The following is a 21,321-nucleotide window of genomic DNA, read 5'->3' on the forward strand; positions in this document are numbered from 1 at the left end:
GTATTGGATATTGTTTTTCTTTATGTTTCTTATGAAGAGACCCATCATTCTTTGAAAGCTCCATATTTCACGAAACTTCCTTCTAACTTTCAACTACAACTTATTTTTTATGGAACTCTGGTACATAAATTATTTTTAGGAAATTGTGAGTTTCCAAATATTTCGATGGATTTTACCACAATTTATTGTACAATAACGACACCATTTTGTTCATACTAAAACGGATATTTAAAAAATTAAAAAATTCATGTGAATTATCTTTATTGTATTTAATATCCATTTCCTTTTGCTTAATTTTGAAAGTTCTTGTTGGCCATTTCCCTAATTTCTCTCATTTTTTCTATATATTCATTAATATGATTATTAATAACATCGAATTTTTCCTGATCACCTAATTGCATCCACTTTGTGAAAACAGTGTCATAATAATCCATTCTATCAAAACAAGGGAAATATGTTTGCATTGTTTCCTTCACAGGGTAAATGAATCTAAATCCACTTGGGATTCCCATTTCTTCAATAAAGTCTCTAATTATCACGAAGTCTGCAAAAACAGGTTGGATCCAAGGGTCCACCCCAAATTCAGTAACGTCTTTCACTCGTGATTCGGTTACTGAACGATAGAACTCTTTTTCAATGAGCTCGATTTCAATGCATGGATGGCTTTCCCTCGGGTCGCAGTCTATGATTCTTGCCATACGTAATAAGTCTAAGTTAAGAGGATATTTCATTTCCTGATCAAGTTTTGAATCCATACCACTTAAAGATGGTGAAATGTTGATTTCAATCAAATGTGCATTTAAATCTGAATCAAGCATAATATCAATTCCATACATCTCATATGAAGTATGATGATGTGGAATAACTTGTTTGTGTTTTAGCTTGATTTCACACATTCCTGCAATAATAGTTGCAATTGAGATTCTTTCGAATTCTTTCATGAGCCTCGTTGGATCAATTCCTTGACTTCTGCAATACTGCATAAAGAAGCCAATCGACCATTTGGAGTTTTCTATTGACTCATGAACTCCATCGCTTCTAATGAATTCTTTGTCATCCTTATTAAGTGAAAAGTTGGTAAGATGCATGTGTTGGTCATCAGGAGATGAGTCGGGTTTGTATTCGTGTGTAGCAAAACGTGCCATTCCAGCAGAATGCATATAAATTCTGAGTGGTTCAATTGATGTGACTAATATATAAAGCCTTATATCAAACTTTCGCTTGGCTACAAGAAGTGGATTTCTAATGTAGTATTGAACAACACCTGGAGAGGTGGGAATGGTATCATGATTGGTTAATAGATGAATTCCTTTCCCTCGAGATGAAGCAGAAGGCTTAACTATCCATAAAGCATGACTTTCCCAAACTTTGTTAAGCTGTTCTTGATCACCTGGTAAGAGGTAACTTTCAGGATAAAAAGAAGCAAAATCACCAACACGTTCTCGCAGTTCTGACATACGCATGTTTAAGTTATCTTTGCGGCCCATAAGAAAAGCACCTGCAAAATGATTGATCTTTTGCCAACATTGACATTTCTTGTATTCAGTCATTGTGTATTGGCGACCCCATGATGCATTCCATTGTGGGGCATTATCAGTAGGCGTGAATCCTGCATGACGAAATGTGGAACGCGTGAGGTTTGTGATAACTTTATTTACATAATACTTAATTTTGTGTTTTGGAATATTTCTTGGTTGATCTGGTGTTGGGACATTAACATAACTATACCCAAGTGGAATTGATTGAAATAATTGTCCTAGCTGATCAATAAAAGAATTTTGATTCGAATTCGTTTTATAAATTTGGTCTGACTAACTTTTTGGGGCGCCCCACGATATGAGTAAAGTTCGCAAAACTTTGTGAAGTTTTAAATTCATATTTCAAAAGTTTCCTTGTTGGTAAGATTTTGAAGCAATTATTCATGTTCTTCTTCTTCGCCTCTTCGTGTAAATGTTTTTGCAACAATTCTTTTTTTTGGCATTTTCCACAATATTATATTTCCATCATCACCGGCAGTTGCAAAACTTTCACCGTTTGGTGACCAAGCACAAGAACAAGTATTAGCCTCATGCCCTTCTAGTGTATAAAGCATTTGACATAGTTCAAGGTCAAATATGTGTGACATGGGATCAAATCCAGTTGTCAAAATCATTGGTTTATTTGGGTGAAAACGAGCACAACAAGCTTTGGCGTTATGAACTTGGATAACTTGTTTTTCTGGAGAACGGATATCCCAAACAGAAAGGTGATCATCACTTGTTGCTACACACATAAGAGTTCCCGTATGATCATAATCGATACTAAGAATTGAAACTCTTTTATTGATCTTAAATGATTTGCTCCATAAAGATTCTTTTGGAGAATTAATATCCCAAATTGTAATAAGACCATTATCATCCCCAGCTGCAAATGTACTATTAACAGGATTGCTTTTGCACGTAGTTATTTGAAAGTTACTGGCGTGAAATGTGTTTATAAAATTCAAGTCATTTGCATTCCAAAGTTTAACTGTTTTATCATTTGAGGCAGTAAGAATGTGTCCGCTTGTTTTTAAGATATCTATTGAGTTTATTCTGCCAGAATGACATTTTTTATGAAAATTTGATTCTGTTTGGTTGAGATTCCATATAGAAACTTTTCCATCAGTTGAAGAAGCATAAATTTTTTCTCTGTCGTTTGAGTAAACACTACATGTTGGAGTAAAATTTTTGCATTGGTATATTAGTGGCCGATTTGAATTATTAATTCTATATGATAATATTCCTAATGAACGTGAAGATGCTAGCAGCATTGTATTATTTGGACTGAATTGAAGTGATGCTATATCTTTTCTTGGAGCAATGAATCGATTCTTAAAAGTTGGTTTCATTTTCCATAGTACGTTAATATATTTAAACGGTTACCAAATTTTTAGATGATATAATAAAAATGAAGGTTGTGGGATTGTTTATTTAAAATTATTTATGTTAAAGCGAAACTTACCACAAGCCTATTCTTTGTTTGTTAAGCATAAATTAATGGGCCATAATCTTCGTTAATTTCCTCGATGTCAACAAAAGTTACTGGTACTTGATCTTGGTTTACCATCTCTTCAGTACAGGGAGAATCACTTATAAATGTACCTTTTGTGCAAAACATTTGATATGCCTCTCTCGTTATTCTAAAATGAGTTACAGGAGGGTAAAGCAATGCGTCTTCATCAAAGTTATTTGTGAAATATTTAACTGCTTTAGCATTCCTTTTTGCATTAATTTTTAAAATAAAATGAGATGCTTTATCGTGAAAAATGTATTGATTTTTAGAAACAATTGTGAAAGCTCTTGTTGTAACATAATCATCAAGTTTGTATAAATATGGATCTAATTCTTGGTTTTGTTCTTCATAATATAAAATTGTTGGCTCCTTTATTGTATATTTCAGCTTATCAAAACTTCTTTTAAACATATGAAAGTAACACCATAGGTTAGAAATTTCTCCTGTGTTTATGATGCTACTAAATTGTTGATAAACTACAGGAGAATGAAAATAATAAAAAATTGTGTTTGCATCTTCTGTTCTTACATAATCCAGCACGTTTTCAGAAATTTCTTTAAGTGATACTTGAAAGAATATTTTCTGGAATAAAACATCCAGCCTCACTGATTCTTCACCTAAAATTGTATCAATTTCTTGATAAGAACAATATTCATATTCCTCTTCTTGATCAGAATTGGGTATAATTAATTGGAATGTTTTTTCCTTTATAGAAGTATAATCTGGATAGAATCCATATATATTATCAGATTGTAAACCATTTCTAAGTAAATAGATAAGGAAAAACATTTAAAAAAATAAATAGTTTAGAAAGTATAAAAAGTTTTAACATAAAAATGTATCTTACATAAGAAAAAAGCAAATAATTAAATAATTTTATGATATTAAAGAAGTTAAACTTTATATTTGAACTTTCTTTACTGAGTTTGAAAATAATCATTTTTGGTTAAATGTGGGAAGAATCTAAAAAGATGATGAATACACTCAAAAATAATAAAAATTAACATAAAGATAATTTTAGATTTTTTCATAAACTCTATTATATAAACTCCAACAAAATTTATGTAGATAATTATCAAAGTGAATTACATTATATTTCTTATTTTTTTGTATTATAATTTTTTAATTCATTTTATTGACATAACAAAACATAAATTAAAATTTTCAAAAATAAATAACAATACAAAACAAATTTTAATAATAAAATGTTAAAGTTAAACGTCAACGATCAATTTTGGTGGATTTTCCAGTTTTAAAAACTCATTTTCCATCATTCTCTGATTATTTTTAGTTTCCAGCTCAAATTTTTTAACATTATTTCTATTGACTGATTCTTTTCTTGCATTTCTAATTTCCAAATCCAAATTTCTTTGATTCGCCAAAGATTGGAATCGAATTCCATCATTCTCTATCTGGTTATCATTCTTTAACCTTTTTGGAAACATTTTAATCTTTCCGCGAATAATATCATCGAATGTTGAATCCCAATCCTTATCCCAATCCTCCAAAAATTGCTTTTCATTAATAATTCGAAGTCTTTTACTTTCTAATTTCAATTGCTTTAATTGTTCATTTAATGAATTGATTTCTTTAATAGTTTTAATTCTTTCTTCTTCTTCTCTCATATGATATAGTTGTTGAATCGTTTCCATTGTTTGTTTTCTTTTTGCTTTAAGTTTTTCGATTTCTTCCGATTCTTTTCTTTGTTTTAATATTTTGCTTTGTAATTTGGTAAGTTTGTCTTGATCAGTTTGTAACGAACGTAAAATCATTGAGTTGTAATTACATTTAATGATAGGATATGAGTCTTTATTAAGTGGTTGAAATTGTTTATGTGTTAATAATGTTGTTGGACATTTATTTATAATGTTTTGCGCTTTTTTAATAAGTTGTTTGGTGATAATCGTTCTTTTGGTTGAATGAAATGTATTTGGATCAATAAGAATTTGATTAATATTGAGTTCAACCCATGCAATAACAAGAAATTCAATAAATTGTGGTGATGAACAGATAATAAAATCCATGAGTTCAAGCCAATTTGTATTATATAATAGTTCGGAAAATAAACTCCTATACAACGGCCAGATAATAAGCGGATTGTTAAGAGAATCTCTAAGTTTGGGATTATAATATAAGAATATCGTATCAATTCGTGTTAAAACTTTGGGTGGAGGACTACAAATATCGGATATCCATTCAGAAAATATGTTTGTAAGTATGGTCATTGAAACTTCAAAGCAGAACAATAGATCACCACCAAAGCTTTGTGCAATTTGTTGAACAAAAAATGGAAGCCAATCACAGCCTAGAAGGGGCGCATGCCAATGGATAAGAGCATTGGCAATTGTAAGTGTTTTTTTCCCAAATTTTTGTTCATATTGATTTTTTGTTTGTTGAAATTGAGGACAATTAACAAGTGTTTTGAAGGCTTTTTCATTGAAAGGTAATTGTAAAATTTGTGACCAAAGTTCTTTCCTGAAATTATTAGGGAAACAATGGGATTGATTGAGAACTTTTTTTAGCTTCCTTGAAGGAATCTCAACTTTAGATCCATTTTTATTATAGAGATATAATGGTGTACATTCAAGCTGATTTAATGCACATTTTTCGTTGAACATTTTCGCTTAACGTACGAAATTCAATAAATACGTTTATTTTTAAAGACGTTTATTATTTCCGCATAAACTTATGAAAATAATTTGATGGAAGGATGAAATTGTTTCCTGAAAAATTCTTCGAACACCTCACTAATAAGTCATATAAAAAAAGAAGAATTACAATAACATCCATTTGATCATTTTAATCAAAAAACATTATCCGGCAATAGACAAATGATCATAACATTTTTTTGTAAAAATAATCAGTTTTTAATTTAAGCAACAGCATTTTGAAATTATCGAAAACTCAACAAATAGACATAAAATTTCTGGCTGCCAGTAACAAAAATGTGATCGAGTTTCTTGAAGCCGTCGGGCTTTGATCGACCAGTTTTGTGAAAAAGCACAGAAAATTCAAAGCAGTTTTTTATTTTTAATCGTTGTCAAATTGACGGTTGTCCATTTTTCAAACAGCTTTTGAGAATACGGCAAATCAATTTGAATGCTTCGTCGTAAAAACGCTATAAAATTATAATGCTTTACACTTGTCAAAAAGCAATTTGGAACGGCAATTGTTGTTGAAAAATCACTTTTCAGACACAAATTTAGTGAATGGAAAAGTTCGATTCTTCTTTTTATAATAGCTTAACAACAATTTTATTAAGTTAACAAAATTTTTTACTATCGGTCGGGCGTTTCGTGTGTTGTTGTGTACAGATATATCTGTATTTACAAATGAAATTAACAATATTGAAATATTAAACATGAAAATTTATTTGCATTATTTTTTTATTTCGTAAATTTAAGGTAGTTAAGGGATACATTAAGCTTAATTTAATTATTGCTTTGATTTGATCATAAAATTTGATTACACAGATAAGCTTATCTGCGTTTTAAAACAATTTAAGCTTGCCGTGTTATTATGTTTTGATTTAAGCAAAAAGTTTATGAAAAATGGTGATAAATCTTGTTTGAAAGGTGAAGCCAACCGCTGCGCCAAGCCAAAGGCAAGCTTTTTCAATTAATCGTTAACGAACGTTCGTTCAAAAATGTCACGAAACAGTTCAAGCACTCAAAATTCAGAGCAGCTCTCAAAAACTTGATTTTTTGTCACTATCATGTTTGGACTCTTCCTGATCCTACTCGCAAGACCAGCCAATATAAACAAAAAAGAAAGTAATCTCGAACAAGCCCTTTTTGGCCAAGAAACAGAACTAGAACGCTTAACAAAATCAATGAAAAAATTCAATCTCCAATTACTAGCTGATGGCAACGAAGGCGGCGAAGAAGGCGGCGGCGGCGACGGCGACGAAGAAGAAGGCGGTGGCGGCCAGGGCGGCGGCGAGGAAATTGAAACATCCTCAAGTGAATCTTCATCAGAATCCTCAAGTGAGTCCTCATCAGAATCTTCAAGTGAATCTTCATCAGAATCCTCTAGTGAATCTTCATCAGAATCCTCTAGTGAATCTTCATCAGAATCCTCAAGTGAATCATCTAGTGAATCTTCATCAGAATCCTCAAGTGAATCATCTAGTGAATCTTCATCAGAATCCTCAAGTGAATCTTCATCAGAATCCTCAAGTGAGTCCTCATCAGAATCCTCAAGTGAATCTTCATCAGAATCCTCAAGTGAATCTTCATCAGAATCCTCAAGTGAATCATCTAGTGAATCTTCATCAGAATCCTCAAGTGAATCTTCATCAGAATCCTCAAGTGAATCATCTAGTGAATCTTCATCAGAATCCTCAAGTGAGTCCTCATCAGAATCCTCAAGTGAATCTTCATCAGAATCCTCAAGTGAATCTTCATCAGAATCCTCAAGTGAATCATCTAGTGAATCTTCATCAGAATCCTCAAGTGAATCTTCATCTGAATCATCTAGTGAATCTTCATCTGAATCCTCAAGTGAATCATCTAGTGAATCTTCATCAGAATCCTCAAGTGAATCTTCATCTGAATCTTCATCAGAATCCTCAAGTGAATCTTCATCAGAATCCTCAAGTGAATCATCTAGTGAATCTTCATCAGAATCCTCAAGTGAATCTTCATCAGAATCCTCAAGTGAATCTTCATCAGAATCCTCAAGTGAATCTTCATCTGAATCCTCAAGTGAATCATCTAGTGAATCTTCATCAGAATCCTCAAGTGAATCTTCATCTGAATCTTCATCAGAATCCTCAAGTGAATCATCTAGTGAATCTTCATCAGAATCCTCAAGTGAATCATCTAGTGAATCTTCATCAGAATCCTCAAGTGAATCTTCATCTGAATCTTCATCAGAATCCTCAAGTGAGTCCTCATCAGAATCCTCAAGTGAATCTTCATCTGAATCATCTAGTGAATCTTCATCTGAATCCTCAAGTGAATCATCTAGTGAATCTTCATCAGAATCCTCAAGTGAATCTTCATCAGAATCCTCAAGTGAATCATCTAGTGAATCTTCATCAGAATCCTCAAGTGAATCTTCATCAGAATCCTCAAGTGAATCTTCATCAGAATCCTCAAGTGAGTCCTCATCAGAATCCTCAAGTGAATCTTCATCAGAATCCTCAAGTGAATCTTCATCAGAATCCTCAAGTGAATCTTCATCTGAATCATCTAGTGAATCTTCATCTGAATCCTCAAGTGAATCATCTAGTGAATCTTCATCAGAATCCTCAAGTGAATCTTCATCAGAATCCTCAAGTGAATCATCTAGTGAATCTTCATCAGAATCCTCTAGTGAATCTTCATCAGAATCCTCAAGTGAATCATCTAGTGAATCTTCATCAGAATCCTCAAGTGAATCTTCATCAGAATCCTCAAGTGAATCTTCATCAGAATCCTCAAGTGAGTCCTCATCAGAATCCTCAAGTGAATCTTCATCAGAATCCTCAAGTGAATCTTCATCAGAATCCTCAAGTGAATCATCTAGTGAATCTTCATCAGAATCCTCAAGTGAATCTTCATCAGAATCCTCAAGTGAATCTTCATCAGAATCCTCAAGTGAATCATCTAGTGAATCTTCATCTGAATCATCTAGTGAATCCTCAAGTGAATCTTCATCAGAATCCTCAAGTGAATCATCTAGTGAATCTTCATCAGAATCCTCAAGTGAATCATCTAGTGAATCTTCATCAGAATCCTCTAGTGAATCTTCATCAGAATCCTCAAGTGAATCATCTAGTGAATCTTCATCAGAATCCTCAAGTGAATCATCTAGTGAATCTTCATCAGAATCCTCTAGTGAATCTTCATCTGAATCATCTAGTGAATCATCTAGTGAATCTTCATCAGAATCCTCTAGTGAATCTTCATCTGAATCATCTAGTGAATCATCTAGTGAATCTTCAAGTGAATCAGTATCAGAATCTTCATCAGAATCATCATCTGAGTCCTCATCTGAATCAGTATCAGAATCATCAAGTGAATCAGTATCTGAATCTTCTATTGAGTCATCCAGTGAGCCTGCATCAGAATCATCCGTCGAATCCTCAACCGAATCTTCATCTTCAGTTCACACCACTGAAGAACACTCTTCTGCAGTTACTTCTATAGTTACTGAGACAACAGAAGCCACTGAAGGAACAGAGACACAAGAACCAGAGCCCGTCACAAGCACAGCAGTTTCATCCGAACAAGTTCCATCAACATCAGAGGAACCCGCACAAGAAAGTTCTGTTACAACAGAGGCAGTTGTCGGCATTGTAATCGCCGCTGTTGTATTAGTTGTTGCCATTGTTCTTATCCTTGTATTTACATGTAAGAAGCCAAAGAATCCAGAACCTGACTACTTAAATCAATCCGACGAAGAGAATATTACATTCATTTAAACTTACTAAATTCCATTGATTCAATAATTTTATTATTTTTTATCACACTTTGTCCAGACAGATTTCACTTAACATTTCACATCATTTACTGCTTCGGATAGAAGACGACGATTCCGGTGCCCGCGCGCAGTTTGTGGTTCATCAGCACCGTGCGGCCGCTGTTTCTGTTGTTGGCGGAGTGCACCCAGAACTCAAAGATCTTGAAGTCCCCTTCGTAACTTGACGGCATGTCCCAATACTGGCTGACTTTGCTGAGAGAAGTGGGAACATTTTCAACAAGGTTCGAGATGCCAATGATCTTCTCTTTGAACGTCTCAAGCGCATTCAGCGAAACAAGAACAAGACCAAACTCCGTCTTAACCTCGTTGATGTTAAGCGTTTTGTAGACGAGAGAGCGCTGAGAGCATATTGGACCTCGGTAATAATGTTTATTAAGGTTTAGGTAGGCAACTCGATCTGATTCTTCCAAATCAATGTTGAATTTGGTCGTGATAACAACCGAATATGGAAGACATGACTCAAGAGAAATTGGTGATTCAGTGACTTTGAAATGTTCTGGTTTAAAAAATGGCACAAGAAGTGAAAATCGATTACCAAGTGCTTCAGCTTCCTTAATAAACGATGACTCTATAACAAGTGTACGCCCTGATAAGATGGAATAAAGAATATGATGGAAGATTCCTGATTCTCTAAGATCTAACATCTTGAACTTGCATTCATTGAATTCCTTCTCTTTGTTAAGGACGATAGGGAAAGTGCCAAGGGTCCCAAACGTCAAAAATGGGTCCAATGTGTGTTCTTTACCATAAGAAATGGCTGAACTAGAGACATCACTTTGGAAAAGAGAGTGAATATGATCTTCGAGTTCTTGTTCATGCGCTTTAAGATCTGTGATTTGTTCAAGATCTCGAAGATTATTATCAATAGTCGTGATTTGTTCTGGTGTAATACCTTCAAATGTTTTATCTTCAGACACTGTGGAGCCTGTGTTAAGGGAATCAAAAATTGGTGAAATTTCATTCATGATTGTGATTATTTGTGGACTTTGTTCTTTGTAGGTTCTATGTAAATAATGAAGAACTTCCATACGATGGACAATTTCGCTTTTAAAAATGTTAAGTGCCGTTTGTTGCATATTTATGAGAAAATCTATAAAATAATTTGTGTGATGTAAGATTTCTCTAATTAACATAGATATTTGGTTAGCAACAACAATGCATAATGTTCTACTAAATCCACGTGCTTCAATATCTGGTACTGTACAATAAAAAGCAATATAATTATAACTTTTATATTTTGATTCTATAACTGTTGGCTTAGGACAAACTCGAGGTATATCTGGAATTGCTGAAACTGATATTACTGCCCACATAAAATCTTCTTCTTGAATATCATTTAAATTTCCAATATGCCAATGTATCATAGGTTTATGTCCTTGAAGAAACTCATATATTGCAGAGTAATATTCAGATGATGGAGGGTCATATGAAGTTATAACTTTTGGTGAAGAAGCTGAAGATTTCATTTTGATCTTCTTCTTAACGTTCCCAATATCGAATGAAAAGTGACAACTTTTAGGTAACAGTAAATTACCAATGGCACAAGTTTTCATTACAGAAGAGGAATATAAAACAGATATTTATGATTTATTTAAATTCTTTGCTCTTAAGAATACAACCCCAGAAGTTATTGATATTCCTGTTTTAAAAATGCTTTTTGATGCATTAGACAAACCTCTATCCCAAGAACAAATAAAAACTTTTTGGCTCAATTCAATTAGGAGTGGATTAGCAGGAGTACCTTATCCTGAATTTGAAAAATATTATCTTTCAGTATTCCCTTATGATTCGTCAGCTTTACTTAAAGAAGCTTTTGATGTATTTGATACCAAAAAAACAGGTAAAATAACAATTGATGACATGAAAGATGTTGTTACAAAAATTCGTGGACAAGTTACTAATGAAGATCTTGATCAGTTTATTGAAGTTTTCGATAAATCAGATGATAAAACAATATCATTTGAAGAAGTACAAAAATCATTTTGCTAGCAATAAAAATTTATTTATCCAAAAATTGTATCGAAAATTTTTCCCGAAATAGATGATTTCCTTGGTTGCTCTATACCCGTTTTTATTGGGTTAAATGTGACGCTTTCTGGTATTGTTTCGTTTGTCTGTATATATTGGCTTTTAGTTCTTCCAAGAACACATGTTACAGCCATATTATTTGAAATTAATTGTGGTCCATTATTAAAAGTTGAAACAACTGTTTTTGCAATGTCAAGTGAAGCATATTTAAGATAAATCCAATTACCTGGCGTGTTATCAACGCTGATTATGTTTCCAAATCGTGAAAAAAACCGAAGTACTTCATTTGTATGACCTGGAATCACTCCAATAACAGTAACCCATGTACCAACATCAGCATTTTCTGTAACTGGTTCGATACCTTTTTGTTGTTGGTATATTGAAGTTGTTGGAATACTGGATTTATTTGCAAAAGTACCTTCAGTTAATTGTGGCGATACATTTTTATCTTCTTTTGGTTTTGCTGGAGTTGCTGCTGTTTTTGGTCTAAAAAGTCTTGTTTCTAAGAATGGTTGTTGATTTTCTTGTTCTCTCATTTAAGCTACGACCAATTAATCATAGAATACATTAACGTATTCCGGAGCACCTTGTTTACAGACATGTTATATGAAAAATCGTATTTTTCTTTTCACAATTTAGAAAAAAATATCAAATACCAAACATTTTTTATATATAAATAGTTCTATGTTAATTTACTTTGATTTAAAGAAAATTTCATCATGACAAAAGAAGTTAAAAACGAAGCTGCAACACCTACAGCAAGTACAGACATTGCAAAAGGAATAATATACACCAAAATTGTTATAAAAACTTGGAAACTTCGAACTTTATGTTCGAACAACATAATTCTGATGCATAAAAAAGCAACAATTATAGCTACAATTAGATGTACTTTAATATGGTCTTCGATCCAAGATTTTGTTATTTCTTTAATCCTAGATAATGTTCTTATTAAGGAACATATACCAGAAAATGTTATATAAACCAAAAACGTCGAAGCAAAAGCATTTAAATCCGGCACAGTATCACTAAAGCACACATTAAAGAAGTATTCACAAAGAGGAAAGAACAAAAAAATAGAAAACAAAATTTCTAAAACAAATAAAAATTTTGATAAAACAGGTTCTTTCTTTTTTGGGACATTTGATATTTGTGATGAAGCTTCAACATCATTTTTTATTGTTAAAAATAATGCTGCCTTTCCAATAGCTTTTGATAATATAAAAGAAAGAAAGAAAAACAAAAAATCGAAAACAATTGAATTTGTTGAACCGCCTCTATCGGATCCGGATAAACCAAAGAAAAAGTTGATGAAATGAATTGGAAATATGTAAAAAACATCAACTAAAAGAATTGCTGTAATCCACATTTGGAAACCGGAAAGAATTTTCAAAAAGTTATATATTACTGTAGGCAAAGCTACAGCTAATACATTACCAATGATAAGAGATGTATATAAATATTTACTACAATTTTCATTTGGCTTTTTATAATAACAAATAAATAAGAAAGAAGAAATACATAAAATTCCAAAAGAAGTTAATCGAATTGTATATGAAAATGAATGTGGAATTCTCCAAATTTCAGAAATAGATATAGATGGATTAGTTACACTGGAATTAGTAAGCGCATTATAAGAAATAATAGCAACAATTATAATTAAAAAAATAAATGAAATAATATAAAGAATTAAATAGTTTTTCTTAATTGGAAATTCTTCGTTTGCTTGAATGCTGTTGTTATGAATTAGATTTAAATGAAAAGAAAACACAATATGAGAACCTTCTTTGATTGGTTTAGGGTCAAATGAAGCAACAGTAAAATTGAATTCATTAAATATTGTGATTAAATATGTGGAAAAATATTGCAACGTACCGTTTTGGATTGTAGAAAAGTGGACTTTTTCCCATCTGTTGTTTTGATAAAAACGAAGATACGAATTTTCCTTTGCAATGGATTTCATATGTTCTGCACTTTCTTTCAAAATTAAATAATCACAATGATGATATTCATTTGATTTTGTTAAATTAAATGGGATCAATTGCTGCCTTTCACCAAAGCTATAATATATTTGATATTCATGTTGAGAGTCATATTGTTCATCACAATAATGAATTCCTGGAATTTTTTGAGACCAAAATGGATTATCCACTGTACTTACTGCGCCTACAAAAACTTTATTTGTGGCATTGTATATTGGCTTTCTTATAGAATATAAAAAATGAAAAAAGATGCACACAAACATAAAAAGGTCTCATGAAATTCAGAATGTCTGTTCGAAGTTCAAAGCATAGTTAAAAGTAAAATAATGAAAAATAGAAAGTATCATATCAATCATGAATCTTAGGCCTTAACTAAATACAACCTGCAAGAATTAAAGAAGGCTCTTTTAATCATAAATCTTTTGGTTTCTTTTAAGTAATTTAACAATTGTTATGATTCTTATTTTTATATAATAATTGATTATTTATCTCAATTGCATCATTATTTTGTAATGCAAAAAAATCCAAAAAATAAAATTTAGAAAATACAAACATATTTATTGGAATTTCAAAGGTTGTCCTCTGTTATTTTTCCATATTTTTATCTGTTTCATCAAGAATATGGCTAAAAAGAACCCAGCCATCAACGGTAACACGGATAGTAATCCAATTATCACACCCTGTTTTATATCAGATTTTATGTCACTCGTTTTCCCGTCGAGAGTATTTAAGTAATATCCGACTTTTATGTTCGGGTCAAACAATTGATTTTTGCAATAACGCCCAAATAGCGACTGGCCAACAAATGACACTTTGTTTCCAGCAATTAAATTTGCTTGTTCTGTTGTACACAAACTATAAACACGGATCTCAGACCCTTCGTCAGCGTTTAAAAGCCTTTCACCCGAACTACATCCCATTATAGCGCATTGAAGAAAATCAACACTTGAGTTTGTCTTTTCAACACATAATATTGAGCCATATGATTCTGCTACAGCAAGTAAAAAATAACACTGTTCAATTTTGGTATTTTCTATTCCAGTTAATAGGATACAAGTTTTAGATGCAGCATAAACAGTTTTCATGTCACAATTCCGTATCGTTCCATAACCGCCATCAAGACAAAAACCGCCGTTTTGACTTTGAGCTGATGTGAAAGAAACATTAAGATAGTTGATAGATGCAAAACATTTGGATTTCTTGATGAAACATCCATGATTTATAGACTCTAGTTTGGCAAAATCTGTCTGAGAAATATCAAAAACGGAAGAATCTTCATTATATATTGCACCACCAGTTTTTGCATATCCTTGCTCAAATGTCGAGTGAATAACTGTAATGTTTCCTTTGCAGTAGATAGATCCACCTTTTTTACCTGTGTTTTGAAAAAATAAACTATGCTTAATATCAAGATCTGAAAGTGAATAAATAGCTCCACCTTTAAGATCATAATTAAGACACATCTTAAATGTACAGTCTGTGATTTTTGCAGGACCGACATAAATATTAGTAGATCGTGAAACAATTGTATCATTAAAAAAATTTGCTTTTTCTAAAATAACTGCTGAGCAAGAAAACATTTGGAAAGTACTTTGGTATAAATTGAGTTTAAGTCTGTCTGTTGAAAAAATTGCTGGTCCTAAAGATTTTGAAAAAAGTGATTTTTTTAAGTCTAAAGAACCCAAGGAAGAAGAAAATGAAAATACGGCTGACATGGGTTGATTAAGATTGGTTAGTACCAAGTGCAGCACCGTAATATTCATTTTCTTAAGATATGAAATGTGATGTGAAATATATATCAATTCAAAACAAACAAATGAATTTATGCTTCAGTAACACATTAAATCAACAATAAGCAAAAGCAAAATAAAATATCAAATATCAGTTAAAAACAAATGTTTATTTTGTTTTTGATAGTGATTGAACTCTATCTATAAAGTTTCTATATTGCTGATCTAGGTTCTGTTTTGGCCTAAATTCGAGAAATTCTTTCGATACCACACTTCCTAAAATTTTTGAAACAGATGCATTTCCAATTAATTTGGTGTATACTTCGATGATTGACTTGGAAAGGTGAATATCATAATCCTCGTTAAGATCCATGAGAGCATTGTTCAATATTTCCAAAACAATTTTTGTCTGTTGTTGATTATTTGCAATAATTGAGTATCCTTCATCAATAGAAATCAAACATTTTAAGATATATGCAGCTGCAATTCGAATTACTCCATTCCATTGTGCTAATGTATTTAGACATATTGGCAAAAATTCGCTTTTAATTAATGAGGAAATTATTTCAGATTGCTTTCCTTTAACAAGACCTGCAAAAACACCAATGGTAGCACCAATAAAGCGTTCTGCATCGGCGTTATTGGAGTTTAACTTGAAAAATGGAAATAAATAAGTTGGAATTCCTGATAAAACAAATGGAAGTTTGGTATCGGAATTACTTGCAACAAGTTGGAAAAGTAAAATATTATTGTAAACATTGTTTGCATTTGGAACGTTAGTTTCACCACTTGCTAAATTTGGATAAAAATTTAAGATATCAGAAAGAAGTGAAACAACAGTCCCAGGAGAAAACCATATCATTAAAGCAAGGTCTTTAATATTTGCGCGTTTGGCAAGTAGACTTTTTACTGCTTGTGAGCGAGTATTTTCAGAATTAATTTGTTTAATTTCTGAAACAATCTGATCTTGACTAAAAGCTTGCTGTTGAGCTTGTTGAACAACTGGAGTAGATTGTGGTCGCTTGATGTTTGAAGCAATCTTTGGGTAGCTCATTGTGCCACTTTTTACATAAGAATTAACGTTTTTCTTGTCAGAAAGTGACATTATATGATTCTTGTAAAAAACTTAGTTCCAAATGCTTACGTATTAAAAACAACCCTTACAAATAGGTGAATAAATCAGGTTAGTACAAATACACGAGTTACCCAATGAACTGATAATTATCAACCACTATATTGCTTTATTACTGATCAAATTGTCGGATGAAAATCATGGAAAAAATCAATCAAAAATTTTAACATTAACATTGTTTACATATTGTTTATAAAGATTGATTTAATTGATGAAAACGAAGCTATAAATTCAAAGAAATAACAAAAAAACACACACGCCAAAACGACACACTAATTAAACAATTCAAACATGATAGAACAACCTGCCATAAGTGATAATTTTTTTATAATAATAATAATTTAATATTTACCAAACAAAATATTTATTTTTCTTTTTGTAAAAAATGGTTTTGGCAAAAAAGGGAATCTTTTATATTTTTTTAATTTGTTTTTGACAATCTTACTAAGCGATTTAACATGGTTTAATGTTCGCTTTTTTTGGGGCACCCCTATGTTTCCGGTTTGTCCCGGACATTTCATCCGTGACAAACCTCTCAAAAATTCTTCCATTAACACTTTGTTTTTCTTTTATTATTATTTATTAAAAGATGACCAAAAAAGTTTATTCTTCACCAATAATATAAAGATTTAATAAAAAAGGAATTAAATAAAAATATAATTTTTCTAAAAATTATTTTAATTCACATCTAATTCTGGGGTAATTTCGATTCATTTCGATATTAAATATTTTTCGTCTTTCAAATTTGTCAGTATTCAAAATTGAACGAAAAGTTGACTTCACTTATTTATGAGCGCTCCTCAAAGAACAGGACTTCTCGACCGTGGATGGGAAGAAACCCAAATCAAGGTTTTCACCCGTTGGTGCCAAAAGTACTTATCACAACAGAAAATTGAGTTCAATGATATCAGAACTGATTTCAGAGATGGTGTCAAGTTACTCCAACTTTTACAAATCATCGGTAAAGACCCACTTCCAGGCAAGTGGCATCAAGTTGTCAAGAACAGGTATCATCAACTCGAAAACGTTCAACTTGCTATCAAATACATCACAGAAGTTAAAGAAATCAAACTTGTCGGTATTCACCCAGAAGAAATTGTTGATGGAAACTTAAAGATCACTCTTGGTCTTGCCTGGTCCTGCATCAACAAGTTCCAAATCGAAGATATCTCTGTTGAAGAAAAGACAGCCCGTGATGCCCTTCTTATCTGGTGCCAAAAGAACACACGTGATTATGATATTAGCATCACCAACTTCACCACCTCATGGTCATCAGGTCTTGCATTCTGTGCACTTATCAACCACTTCAGACCAAACGAACTTGATTACGATGCTCTTAACAAGGATGATCATATGGCTAACGTTACAGCTGCCTTCGATGCATGCCGTCGTATTGGATTAACTGTCTTCCTCGATCCAGAAGATCTTGTTGGCTGTGTACCAGATGACAAATCTGTTGTTACACAAGTTTCTGAATTCTTCCACTTCTTTGCTTCTGAATCCAAGATCACAGCTATGGCTGATAAGATCAAGTCCACACTCAAGAACCAAAAGCAAATTGATGAAATGTCAAACCTTTATGAACAACAAGCACAAGCAGCTCTTGATGCCATGGCCAAGGAAAAGGAATCCATCGAATCCGATGAATATGAAAGAACAGTTCCAGGAGTTCGTGCCAAGCTTGGTGATGTTATCAAGTATGCACATACAGCACGTCCACAAATCATTGAACTTCGTGGTACAGCACTTCGTACATGGGCATCCATTGTTACCAAGTGTAAGCCAATCTCACGTAAGGTTCCAGTTCCACCAGAAGGCAAAGAACCAGAGACATTAAATGCCAAATTCGAAGAATTAGAAAACGTTCAAGCTAAGCGCCGTGCAGAACTTCAAGAAATCTTGAAGCAAATCGAAAAGGAAAAGGTTGACTCATTCGATCAAATGTGCCAAGAAATCCTTAACAAAGTTGACGAAATCAACCAACGTTCTAACTCACTTGAAGGCACAATTGAAGAACAACATGATGTCATCAATGGCCTTATTGCAGAAGCAGAAGAGAAGCAAAGCCATCTTCCAGAATTACAACCACCATACAATGAATTGATCCAATTAAACTTGAACAACAGATCCAAGTTCACACCATATGCCATCCAAAAGGAAGTCGATCAATTAATTGTTCACCTTAAGCATCTTTTAGATCAAAACAAGGCCGCTGCCCTTCAAGCAGATAATGAACGCCGTATCAGAGAATATAATGATAAGGCACAAAAGTATATCGATGTCGCACAAGATATCGAAAAGGAACTCGATTCAATCGAAGGTTCACTTCCAGAACGTCGTGCTGCATTCATCAAGCAACAATCCGAAATTGCTGAAAAGCGTGAAAAGGTTAATGAAATCGATCCAGATTTCGAAGACCTCGAAAAGGATGGTTTACATCTTGGTATCTCCAACACACCAGAATACATCAAGACACAATACGGCAACTCACTCAAGCGTGCCATCACAGAAACTAACAAGATCTTCGATGAAATGGTCAACGAATATGATGCATTAGCCGGCAAGATCACAGAACGTGTTCGTGACTTAACTAACCAAGCAGAAGCTGTCAAGCAACCAGAAAAGGTTCTCGAGACACAAAAGGCAGAATACGAAGAACTCCAAGGAAAGGCTGCTGAAGTTGAAGCCGAATTACCAACACTTGATCACCCATACAGTGAAATTGTTGAATTCAAACTCGCCGCACGTATCAAGACAACACCATCAGAAGCCGCTTCACAAGTTGCCCAACTTAAGAACTTACTTGATAAGTTACTTGAAGATAACGCAGCTGCTATTGTTAAGCGTGAAAACGAACGCCGTATCAAGGAATATAATGAATTGGCACAAACATATGTTGACAAGTCACGTGACTTCGCTGCTACAGTCGATGCTATCGATGGAACACTTGTTGAACGTCGTACAGCATATCTTCAAAAGCAAAAGGAACTCAACGAGAAGCGTGATGACCTCGACAACTTAACACCACACTACCAAGCATTAGAAAAGGATGGTTTACACATGAACATCAACAACACACCAATTTCAATCTCATCATTCTATGCACAAGTTCTTGAGAAGATCACAAACGCATTGAACTTAATCTATGATGAAATGGTTAAGAACTTCGATGAAATGGCAACAGCTCTTAACGAACGTATCAAGAAGGTCGAAGCCGAACATAAGGCTATCGATGGCACACTCCAAGAGAAGAAGGAGAAACTTGCCGCAGAACTTACAGAAGCACAAGGCATTCATGACGATGTTCCACAACTCAACGAACCATTTGCAGAATTAACAGAGTTCAAGCTCAACTATCGTCCCAAGTTCACACCAATTGATATCCAAGGTTACATCGATCAATTGATTGCTAACATCAACCACGTTAACCAAATCAACGACAGCGAAATCCAAGCAGAAAGCAACAAGGCACGTATCGATAACTACATTGGCAAAGCACAAGCTGTTGTCGACGAAGCTAAAGAACTCGAAGCATCAATCAACGAAATTGATGGCACTAACGAAGAGAAGCTTGAGAAGCTTTATGCTAAGGATAAGGAAGTCAACGAGAAGCAAAAGAAGATCGACGAGATCACACCAATCTACCAAGACCTTGAAAAGGATGACTTACACCTTAACATCGAAAACACACCATCATCAATCTTAGCATTCTTCGATAACATGCACGCACACATCCACAACTTGATCCAAGAAGTGGATAAGGCCATTGCCACAGCTAAGGGTCTCGAAATCTCAGAAGAACAACTTCAAGAGTTCAGAGATACATTCTCATTCTTCGATAAGGATAACACTAAGTCACTCGAACCATACGAACTTAAGGCTTGTCTCACAGCACTCGGTGAAAACGTCGAAGATGAAGAATGCAACGAAATCATCAAGAAGTACACAGGCGGTAACACATCTATGGACTTCGATAACTACGTTAAGTTCATGCTCGATAGATTCACTAAGCAAGAAACAGCCGAAACTACTAAGGACGCATTCAAGGCAGTCACCAAGAACGCACCTGTTATGACTGAGGAATTAATGAACCAACACTTCACCCCAGAAGATGTCGAATACATGAAGGCTAACATGCCACAAACTGAAGACGGATATGACTACTCACAATGGGCAGATTCAGTTTTCGTTGAGTAAAAAATAAGTCCAATTGATCATATATGATTTTTTTTAATTAGTTTTTTAACAGGTACAAACCAAATTGCAATGCTACGATGACGATTGAATTAACTTTGAGTGCAGCGGAGTCACTTCACTTTGTCGCATTCTATTCACAGGATCAAACTGTGGCGATTATTCGCTTGCTTTAAAACAAATTTAATGCTCATGATCAATTCAATCAGTGCATTACATGTTATTATATATAATGCAAAATTAATGTTGTCGGAAAATAAACTTAATCTCATTCAGCCAAAATATTTAAAGAGGAAATAATTAACATTTTCAAAAATATTAGTAAGGAGAATGAATGTTTTATTGATGTTTCATCGTTTTTAATAATGGTTTTGATTAAAAATATAATTAGTTTAAAAAAATATTTTATTTTAAATATTTATCCTAAAAATAAATGCAAACAAGGAATCCTTATATTTGCATTTGTTTCATTTTTTAATCAGACATTTGAATTTTTTGACGAAACAACAAAAACACTTACAATCACAAATTCTAATGACTTCAATACTAAACATAGTTCAGCAGAACATGCCATTAATGAAGGTAAAATTGCTAATATTCCACAATCAGCATTTTATAACTACAATTCATTAATTTCAGTGAATGTTACGAGTGAACTTAAATTGATTGGTATGCAAGCATTTTTTAATTGTATAAATTTAAAGTCAATTGTTTTTTCATAAATAGTTTAGAAAATATTGAAAATTATGCATTT

General features: G+C 33.1%; 7 protein-coding genes across 7 annotated transcripts; 1 reads left to right on the plus strand and 6 right to left on the minus strand.

The window, feature by feature from the left end:
* Positions 1-290: 290 nt before the first annotated feature.
* On the minus strand, positions 291-1,550 carry GO595_006108 (Tubulin-tyrosine ligase family protein; the record flags this gene model as incomplete). The annotated part of the gene is made up of 1 exon (XM_067919425.1): positions 291-1,550. The coding sequence occupies one exon, from the start codon at positions 1,548-1,550 to the stop codon at positions 291-293; it is 1,260 nt and encodes a 419-aa protein (XP_067773704.1).
* Positions 1,551-6,702: 5,152 nt separating this feature from the next.
* Positions 6,703-9,348, minus strand: GO595_006109 (uncharacterized protein; the record flags this gene model as incomplete). The annotated part of the gene is made up of 2 exons (XM_067919426.1): positions 6,703-9,047; positions 9,144-9,348. The coding sequence occupies 2 exons, from the start codon at positions 9,346-9,348 to the stop codon at positions 6,703-6,705; spliced, it is 2,550 nt and encodes an 849-aa protein (XP_067773705.1).
* A 179-nt stretch (positions 9,349-9,527) lies between these two features.
* Positions 9,528-10,529, minus strand: GO595_006110 (uncharacterized protein; the record flags this gene model as incomplete). Its single annotated transcript, XM_067919427.1, has 1 exon — positions 9,528-10,529. The coding sequence occupies one exon, from the start codon at positions 10,527-10,529 to the stop codon at positions 9,528-9,530; it is 1,002 nt and encodes a 333-aa protein (XP_067773706.1).
* A 975-nt stretch (positions 10,530-11,504) lies between these two features.
* GO595_006111 (uncharacterized protein) lies at positions 11,505-12,065 on the minus strand (the record flags this gene model as incomplete). Its single annotated transcript, XM_067919428.1, has 1 exon — positions 11,505-12,065. One exon carries the CDS (start codon positions 12,063-12,065, stop codon positions 11,505-11,507), a length of 561 nt encoding a protein of 186 aa, XP_067773707.1.
* A 2,003-nt stretch (positions 12,066-14,068) lies between these two features.
* On the minus strand, positions 14,069-15,091 carry GO595_006112 (S-layer family protein; the record flags this gene model as incomplete). The annotated part of the gene is made up of 1 exon (XM_067919429.1): positions 14,069-15,091. The coding sequence occupies one exon, from the start codon at positions 15,089-15,091 to the stop codon at positions 14,069-14,071; it is 1,023 nt and encodes a 340-aa protein (XP_067773708.1).
* Positions 15,092-15,410: 319 nt separating this feature from the next.
* On the minus strand, positions 15,411-16,346 carry GO595_006113 (Cell differentiation family, Rcd1-like containing protein; the record flags this gene model as incomplete). Its single annotated transcript, XM_067919431.1, has 1 exon — positions 15,411-16,346. The coding sequence occupies one exon, from the start codon at positions 16,344-16,346 to the stop codon at positions 15,411-15,413; it is 936 nt and encodes a 311-aa protein (XP_067773709.1).
* An 816-nt stretch (positions 16,347-17,162) lies between these two features.
* Positions 17,163-20,570, plus strand: GO595_006114 (putative alpha-actinin; the record flags this gene model as incomplete). Its single annotated transcript, XM_067919432.1, has 1 exon — positions 17,163-20,570. The coding sequence occupies one exon, from the start codon at positions 17,163-17,165 to the stop codon at positions 20,568-20,570; it is 3,408 nt and encodes a 1,135-aa protein (XP_067773710.1).
* Positions 20,571-21,321: the final 751 nt, after the last annotated feature.

This window comes from Histomonas meleagridis, assembly GCF_020186115.1.
Source record: "Histomonas meleagridis strain 2922-C6/04-10x chromosome Unknown contig_40, whole genome shotgun sequence".
Classification (NCBI taxonomy): domain Eukaryota; phylum Parabasalia; order Tritrichomonadida; family Dientamoebidae; genus Histomonas; species Histomonas meleagridis.